We start from the raw sequence: 9,680 nt of genomic DNA, 5'->3' as shown, positions 1-9,680 counted from the left end.
ACAAAGTCAGATTACGTTTAATTGCTGAAACATAAAAAAAAAATTCTGATTTGATACCCTTCCTTGTGGGGCTTGTAACTCATTCAATTTTTAACCAAATCAAACGTTTTTATAGTCTAAACTTAACTAAAAATCCTAATCTACATGTAGGAAAAAGATTCAGGTCAAAACAAGTTAAATTGAGTGAGTTATGCACATTTGAACAACAAAGTCAAATTACGTTTAATTGCTGAAACATAAAAAAAAAATCTGATTTGACACCCTTCCTTGCAGGGCTTGTAACTCATTCAATCTTTAACCAAATCAAGTGGTTTTATAGTCTAACCTTAACTAAAAAACCTAAACTACATATAGAAAAAAGATTCAGGTCAAAACAACTTAAAGTGAGTGAGTTATGCAACTTCCAAAATTTCGATAGAATGCTAAAGAAGTAAATATTGCTAATTTTTAGTGTTGAAACATATTTGGTTTTATTTACCTTGATGGCTATATTCGAGAAACGCGTCTTTGACATCGTATGCTGATCTTAGCAATTCAAAGGTAGAGTTCCACCTTGTTGGAGTTTCACCACACAAAAACCTTTGAGTTTCTACAGCCGCATCCTTCATGGCTTGTTTAAAGGTCTTGATCTGTTGCGGGGAGGCTCTAATGTATTTCACCGCATCCTGTACGTTTTTTACTTGGTAAAATTTGTGTTTTAACCCGATTTTCAAAACTTGGTTTATGATATGAGCCATACACCTAATGTGAAAATGTTTTCCATTCTCGTAAATACCCAACAGTTCTTTCACAATGATCTTGATTTCCGCGTCATTCGTCTTGGCATTATCAACGGCCATGGTCATGACATTCCTCATGCCCTACTCGTTTATGCAAATTAGCAACTCCCGGGCCATGTCTTCAGCTTTGTGAGTATCAACCTCTCAAAAGTTGACTACCCTTTTGTGCATGACAAAATCTTCGGTAATGAAGTGGGCTGTGACAACCATATAATTTATCTTTTGACACGAGGATGTCCATGTGTCGGTTGTCAAGTGGATGGCTGTTTTGGGGTTGCTCAAATGTTTGTACAACTTCTTCCTCTCCATTAAATAGGACACAACATCACGAGAAATTTTATGCCTTGAAGGCAATTTCACCCTACCATTGAGGGCGTTTACAAATTCTATAAAGGCCTCATTTTCAATGAATTTAAAGGGTAGTTCCCCGATGGTGAAAAAGTCTAGTAAGGCAAGTTGGATCCTAGTATCATCATGTTTCCATGTGTATACATGACCCTCACCATTAGGGGCTTTTGTAAATGACAACTTTTGTTGTTTGTCATCAACTTCTTTCGGTTTGTTGTCCGGATTTAACTTGCAGCCATTAAAATGCTTGTTTATTGAAGTTGTCCCATTCCGGTTTGCATCCGCGGCTAGTAATTTTAAACAATAATTACATTCGGCCACGCTCTTTCAATTCCATCTTCCTCCTTTATCCATTCTATCTCGAAGTAATTCCAAACAGGAGCGGTACAATTATCTCTACCCTCACCTCGTCTGGTTGGGTTAATCCGGTCATTTAACTCCTTTTGAGTCGTTTTTTTTGTTCTTGGGTTTTGGTTTTGTTGAGTATTTTTCTTGTGTTTGTTTTTTTGATAGTGGTGGTTTTTTTTTGTGTTGGTTTTTTTGGTTGCCTTCATTTTTGTGGGGTTGCAAATTTTCGTTTTTTTGAAGGTTGTTGTTCTTGTGGCTTCTCTTCTTGGTCTGATTCGTCACTTGGTATAACATTCCATTCCAGTGTTTCTTCTATATAATCTTCTTCTGAATCTTCTCCATAATCCTATATTCTCAAAATAAAATATATAATAAGTCAGATTACGTTTAATTGCTGAAAAATAAAAAAAAAATTCTGATTTGACACGCTTCCTTGCGGGGCTTGTAACTCATTCAGTTATTAATCAAATCAAGCATTTTTATAGTCTTAACTTAGCTACAAAACCTAAACTACGTGTAGGAAAAAAGATTCAGGTCAAAACAACTTAAATTGAGTGAGTTATGCACATTTGAACAACAAAGTCAGATTACGTTTAATTGTTGTAACATAAAAAATTTCTGATTTGACACCCTTCCTTGCAGGGCTTGTAACTCATTCAATTGTTTACCAAATCAAGCGTTTTTATAGTCTAAACTTAACTACAAATCCTAATCTACATGTAGGAAAACGATTCAGGTCAAAACAAGTTAAATTGAGTGAGTTATGCACATTTGAACAACAAAGTCAGATTACGTTTAATTGCTGAAACGTAAAAAAAAATTCTGATTTGACACCGTTCATTGCGGGACTTGTAACTCATTCAATTTTTAACAAAATCAAGCGTTTTTATAGTCTAAACTTAACTAAAAATCCTAATCTACATGTAGGAAGAAGATTCAGTTCAAAACAAGTTAATTTGAGTGAGTTATGCAACTTTCAAAATTTCGACAGAATGCTAAAGAAGTAAATATTGCTAATGAGATAATCTTAGTTGGTCATCAAAGTCTTTTCCAATCCAAATAGCCGGATTACCATCTTCATTATTGGCATCATGAACATCCGAGTTTCGGTATCTTGATGATGGTACGTTTGGTAACCCATTCAAATCCTACATTGTTAATATAACACATTAATTATATAACTAAATAAATTCTTAGTTTTGACAATCTTACATTCATACTATAAACTAATATAATAGAAATCTTGCATGTATGTCTACAAAGTACAAAGTACATTGTTAAATGGAGCTTAAAACATGAAATACAAATATATAATCTTACTTGATCTTCATGAGCATCCATAGTTTGAATCATTGAAGCAAAATATGAAGATGTCGACTTGAGAATTGAGAAGATGATAATTGATGATGAAGATCATTGGAACCGGAGGTTGAACAATCTTAGGATGATCGATTAATCAAGGAATCGTACAAGCGATGATCGATTCTTGGATTCCTTGGAGATGTCGATGATCGACAGTCACAGTGAAGATGCTTGGTAGGGTTCGTCCGTTCGTGACTTGGAGTCGAGGTTTATCGTGGGTTTTTTTTGAAGATCGTTTTTTTTTTATCTATGTCACGATCGCTTTTTTTTTTTACGTCCAAATCAGAAATATGCTTATAATCTCTTATTATATATATCGTAGTGTCGTATTTTTAGAAATGTTTGTGTACTCAATGCTGCATGTTTTTTTTTTTACTGCTAGAGGTTTTCTTCAATATGGCTGCAGAGTGCAAAAAGCTACTTCTTTATAAGTAATCAGTCAATTTAGGTTTACATATAGTTTTTACTCAGTTGCGGGTAACTCTCAAAATAAATAAATTATCTGAAACATAATCATAGTTGTCACGTGGTCAAATCATTATATTTGAATATACTAACCATTTCATCATCGCATGGATCACTGTCTTCATACTAGGTTAATTATGAATCTAAGCATCCATTTATCTCTCATTGATATGCATTTTTAAATCATTTTGTTGTAATAGTTGACAATGTCGTTCTTGTAAATGTTTTTGCATGTCTGGAACTTAAGATATATATTGATATTAGATATATCCTTTGCATTACCTCACTTGTATTTCTGCGGACATGCCTCTTACAAAAGCTATTATATGACCAGAGATCTATGAAGAACCCCAAAATGTTTCTCATGAGGCACTGCTTTTCGTTTTATATAGTGGTTAATTTCATAATATTCTTATTCTTTGGAATTGTTCTGGCACTACTGATGTGATATATATTGCTGCTACAGGTATGAAGCACAGCGCTTGATGGCTTTGGTGCATTCCAGAATCATGGAGGAGTCACTAACTCCTCTTTTAAGGCTTGAAGCATCAACAACAAGTGGCCCGATGAAAAGACATAAACATGGAGACGAGAGGGATAACTTCCATGCTTCCATTGTCAGTTCAAGGGTGAGTAATATCTTCTTGCTCATCTTTTCTTGAAGACGAGATTGCTCGAGATTCAACATTTACTAATAATAATGGGACACACCTTCCAATCACATCAATGGCTTCAACGCAACACCCGGCGACTATGGAGAATCTCCCGGGGGAGCTTTTAGAAAACATATTCATCCGCTTATTTGCCAAACAACTTGCTCAAATGAGATCTGTCTCCAAATCATGGAATGCCCTTTTATCTCATTCCTCTTTTGTAAAATCCCACCTCCATCGTTCCATCCATCACAACGATCAAATTCTCTTGGTCTTCCAACATGAAGAAGAATTTTCTTCTTTTAACTACTTTAAACCATTCACTGCAAAACTGAGTCGATGTCTCCGTCTTGAGGTCGCTAATTTCATCAAAGTCCCGGTTAACCCCCAATCCGGACATACAGATGGCATCAGGATTATTGGTTCTGTTAACGGCTTAATATGCTCTTCTTACGATAATCATTCTGTCATTCACATTTGGAACCCTTCTCTTTCAGCCGTGTCAACTCTTCCGCCATATTCCACGCCCTCCCCTTGTTACAGTTGGATCAAAGTCTCTTTTGGGTTTGGGTTTGATCCCAAAACAGATGATTACAAACTTGTCAAGCTCACAGGCCTTAGCGGACCACCCACATATGTCGTTAATTCGTGGCTGCAAGTCGAGATTTATAGTATGAGAAAGGGTTTGTGTGAGTTGATCACTGAGAGGTTTCCCTCACACATCACAACCCTTACCAATGGCAATTATTTTTGTGTTGATGGTCATGACGGCCATCTTCATTGGCTTGGTTGTATTGGTGAGAAGTATGAGTCAGAAAGGATAGTGGCATTTGATTTGGGTTCAGAGACATTCCGTGAGATACGTCTTCCAGATTTTATACTTGATGATAACCGTCAAAATAGTTTAGGAGTTTTGGCTGAAAAGCTCTGTGTGATTACACATGTTAGGGTTGATGGTACTTGTGATGTGTGGGTAATGGATAAGTATGGGGTTGCTGAATCATGGGTGAAACGCTATGTCTTTTCAAGGTTTAATGAGTATGCATGTGTATTTGGATTCACATCACGCAATGAGTTTCTCTTTGAGGAGGACGAATACCTTGTCTTGTATGATCCAAATGCAAACACGCTGAAATTGTTTGAACATTATTGTCCTCCAGATTGTTGTATACAAAACATCGTGGAGTATGTCGACAGTCTTGTTTGGGTAGCACCTGCCAAGTATGAGATGGTGGATGATGATAGAGGAAAAAATTGAAACGGAGAGACTTCAAGTATGATGCAGTGTTTTTTAATTAGGTTTATCTATATTCTTTCTAGTTGTTCAATCTGATATTCTGTTGCAGACAGATTAACATTTGCACATGTTGGTTTACACTAAACAGATGTCTAGCCTTATTTTATTTAGGGTAAATTACATGAATGGTCCCTATGGCCCGTGATAATTTGGCCCGTGATAATTTATATGGTTGGTCCCTAATTTTTTTTTACTCTGCCCATCCCGCTGGTTTAGTTTTTGTTTGTGGTAAGTCTAGAAGAGACCTGAAATGACTCTTGTACCTTTATCTATATGTTTTTAGTTTTTTTATTACTGATTTTATTTCTTTAATTATATTAATTTTAGTGGGTTCTAATCCATGTTATCTCTTGCACACAAAAACACACACATACTCAAGTTCCTCTTTGAAAATCACTGAAAAGTAAAACTCAACAGATATCATCTTAGGCCTTTCTGTCTCTCCTCCTCTTCTCTCATCTCATCGGTGGTACATATAACCGGCACCTCCGACAAGCAACACTGTCACATCCGCCACCATATGCCGACATCGTCCTATGATGAATCATCGACTGACTACTATGTCGTAACTCCACCTCCAGATCTGCCCTCTATGTCACTTCTTGTCCGGAGTACGACGATGACTTGAGTGGTGGCGCCGACGATCTCCTTCTTGCCGTCCACTAGTTCTTGAGTTTCATTTTGATCCACCCCAACAAACTAATCCCTTCCGCATCAGGATGTGCTCATCATTGCTGAAGAAGGTGCGTATGCAGGGTGGTGGTGATGGTTGAGTTCACTAGCATTGTATTAGATCCGGTGTGGATGTCCCAGATCAAGAGGAAGAAGGAGATGGGTTTGTTTGCAGGGGAGGAAAACGAGCAAGAGAAGGGTATGCAAATGTTTCAGCGGTTGTGGTTGAAAGGTGGTTGACGACAGAAGTATAACCTACGACTTCTGGTTGCCGGAGGAAGAATGGTACGGGGTTGGTTGCATGGGAGGAAAAACGAGAATGGGAAGTGTAGGCGGATCTTTTTGACGGATGTGGGTGAGAGGCGATCGGCATCGTAGATTTCTGGCGGCTGTTATCTCATATGGTTCTCTAATGAGTTAGGGCTCTCTTATGGGTGAGGGTTCTCTAATGAAGTATCTAATGAAGTAGGGTAAGAGAAAAAGATAGAATGGTATAATAATATACATAATTATAACTAAATTAAAAAATAATAGTCAAGTACAAAACAATCTTTTTATTTATGGTAGGGACTATATATGTAACAAACATTGAGGACTATCCAAGTTAAGAAAATGTTAGGGAACAACCATGCATATTAACCCAAATAATAAAATGAAATTTACCCTTTTATTTAAGACCCATGTTTATTGGTCACAGGTAATCTACTTATCCTTGGTGGCAAAAATAAATAAATAAAAAGTATATCTATTTAAGCATTTGACTGGTATAATATAATTTTTTTTGATATAATTGCAAAAATGTCCCTGTGGTATGTATTTTTTGGGGGTTTTAGTCCAAACCACAACTTTTTTGGATTGTTGGTCCTTTTGAGGTAGTTTCGTTGCATTTTTGGTCCCTTGGTAAACTGAAATGACTATAATGCCCTTCTGATATTTTTTTATGTTTTTTCTATTTAATTTAAATGAAAAAGAAAATAAATAATTAAATTGGACCCATCTCTCTCTCTCTCTCTCTCCCTCTCTCTCTCTCTCAATACACATAATAATATGAATTTGAAAAACAGTCGTTTTTTTTTCTTGATAAATACACAAGAATTTGATTCTCAAGACAATTTTTTTCCTGATTTCAACAACAAAAACATCACATTCACAAACCCATACATTATTTACGAACCCATAAATCTTTTCTTCTTGATTTTCTAGAAACCATTCATGAACCCCCAAAATTTCTTCCAGAATCCTTTAAACCCAAAACTGAAACCCATCACACCTACCTTGAAACCAATCTCCAACCAAATAACCCTTGAATGATTTTCAACCTCATCAACCCACAAAAGAAACCCACTCCTAGGTCCCTATAGATTTCAATAATCATCATTTAGCAAAAGAAACCCAAATGTTATCGAGGTTAGAATAAGAATGGAGTATTATATTCGGGAGTATTCCCTACCGAGATTCTTCTTAGTGGTGGAAGTTCTTATGATTGCCATGCTTCCACAATCGCACATCACTATTTTTCTTGTTTGGATGAGAAGAAGTAAGAAGAAGATGAAGATCTCGTGAAGAAGAAGAAGAAACTGAGAAAAAGAAGGAAGAAGAACCGGTCAAATGGACAAGAATCGGTCAAATTGACGAATAAAAAGCATGGACCGGTAAAATGGGTTTTAGATGAGGAACCTGACCCCTTCAGTTTTTACAAAATGACATATTCAACCCGACAAAATCAACTTTATTCCCTTAAAAGACACAAAAATAACATAAGATCCTGAATGGGCAAATGTGAAAAACACCGTAGGGCTATAGTGTCATTTTCCCTTAATATATTTTGTACACATATATGAAAGTATTATACATGTATTGTTTGTTGTGTTAGGGTGTTGATATATAGTTGATAAAAAAAAATAAAGAATTTGGTTAGTCATATATATTTTTTTATATAGTAATTGACATGAGTCTTGTGGGTTGGTGTGGTTGATCAAACGGGAGGCTTTGTTGGTGAATCATTGAGGCATGTTAGATTCACGGTGATTTTGGTTAAAAGAAAGGGTGTCAAATTAAACCCCATATCTATCCCTTGTTCTCAAGAATGAAAGCATCCACTTAAACATAATATCATATCATATCATATCATTATAAAAGAAACATATTTTTTTTCTTTCATCAAAATCATTTGAAACTCTTATGACTTTTCACTTTCTTTCTAATAATATTATAAATTTGTTAAATAATGTTAAATAAACAAAAAAAAAAACATTTGCCTAAACATAAACTTATAACTGTTTTGAAAATCTCTTTGATTTATAAGCACAAACGGTATACTTGATTATATTTTCTAAATGAATTCATTTTATAATAAATTTTTGAATCATGAAAATACACATAAACAAACTTTCTATATTAGGTAGCTCTATTAGATTTATGATTTTGTGATTTAACAAGAAGTTATTTAATAAAAAATTACTTCTTCGGATAAAAACTTACAAGATTATTGAAAAATGGAATTATTGAATAATATTTTTTTTACAACGCTTATTTATTTATTTATTTTATTTACCTAATATGTTATTTAACAAAATGAAATTATTGACAAATGTATAATGGAGTTCGATTAAAATTTCTTCTTCCCACAACTATGGTGAGAGTAAACAAGAGAATGTCTCGTCCTCTATATATATAGGAAAGATTGAAATTTTCAAATGCAAAAAGCCATAAGAACTTCATTACGCCTGCCTTTGTAGGATACTTTGGTTTTGGCAAGTGTCCAGTTAAGTTTCAGATTTTTTAAAATGGTTATGGACCATATTTTTTCTGGTTCAAACTGGGTTTTCAATAAAAACAATTATGTTGTTGGGTATATTGAGTTGAACCTGTCTGAGTTTGACCAATTTAAGCCGAGTTTGATTAATGTATAAGTGCTTTGGCCGGGTTAACCAAACTCGTCTTGGTTGAAGGTGAAGTCCGAGTAACTTGTGAGTATTTGGTTGAGTTGGTCAAGTTTTACAACCTTGTTAATAAAATTTTAAGTTCCAACCTTATAATGGTGTATCTCTTATCATATGTTCTATATAATGATAGTATTTAAGATAATTTTTTTAATTTAGTATGAAATTATTATTTAATAGATAACAATAATGACTTAGTTATTTTTAACAACTTGCATTTGGTTCTATTTTAACTACATAACTTTGTATAAGGGCAACAACTCCAAGTGTCAACATTATCTCTTATGATATAGTGCAACATAAAGATAATACTTAAAATCAGGATAATATTTAAGATAATTTTTTGATTTATTATAAATTTATTATTTATTTGTTAATAACAATGATTTAGTTATCTTTAATATAACATACCTTTTTCTTATTTTAACTAGGTATTTTATACATGCATTCGCATGGTGGAACATAAAGTTGTGTTATTTATAATCATGTCATTTGTGTATTTTAAAGTGGGAACACAAACATCAAATAAGTTCTTCTTGGAGTTTCCACGTTGGCTGGATTTTGATGTAAATCTCCATTTATCCATTTCATACTCGAAAGACAAGTGCTCCTAGCCTAGCTGAATTTATTTATTTCTATTTTATCCTGAAAATTAGAAGTCTAAATGTTAAGAAAGGTGTTGAGTCAACCCAATGATGTTTTGATTCAAGATCAAAATTGTTGGCATTTAAGTTTACGGTTCTTTCTAGGATTTAGGACAATGAGAATTAACCATCGGGAAAGTGCTAGTGTTCTTTTTTATTGCTTAGTTTTT

General features: G+C 34.4%; 1 protein-coding gene across 1 annotated transcript; it reads left to right on the top strand.

Annotated features, from left to right (window-relative positions):
- Nucleotides 1-4,028: 4,028 nt before the first annotated feature.
- Nucleotides 4,029-5,213, top strand: LOC145113615 (F-box/kelch-repeat protein At3g06240-like). The gene has a single exon (XM_079049690.1). The coding sequence runs from the start codon at nucleotides 4,029-4,031 to the stop codon at nucleotides 5,211-5,213; it is 1,185 nt and encodes a 394-aa protein (XP_078905816.1).
- Nucleotides 5,214-9,680: the final 4,467 nt, after the last annotated feature.

This window comes from Lactuca virosa, chromosome 5, assembly GCF_052849685.1.
Source record: "Lactuca virosa cultivar CGN04683 chromosome 5, Lactuca_virosa_CGN04683_v6, whole genome shotgun sequence".
Lineage (NCBI taxonomy): Eukaryota > Viridiplantae > Streptophyta > Magnoliopsida > Asterales > Asteraceae > Lactuca > Lactuca virosa.
The sequence above is the reverse complement of the archived record's forward strand: the minus strand, read 5'-3'. Positions and strand labels throughout refer to the sequence as shown.

What these genes read in the sequence shown, in the direction of transcription:
- LOC145113615 (XM_079049690.1), top strand. Translation starts at nt 4,029, where the DNA reads ATGGCTTCAACGCAACACCCGGCGACTATGGAGAATCTCCCGGGGGAG.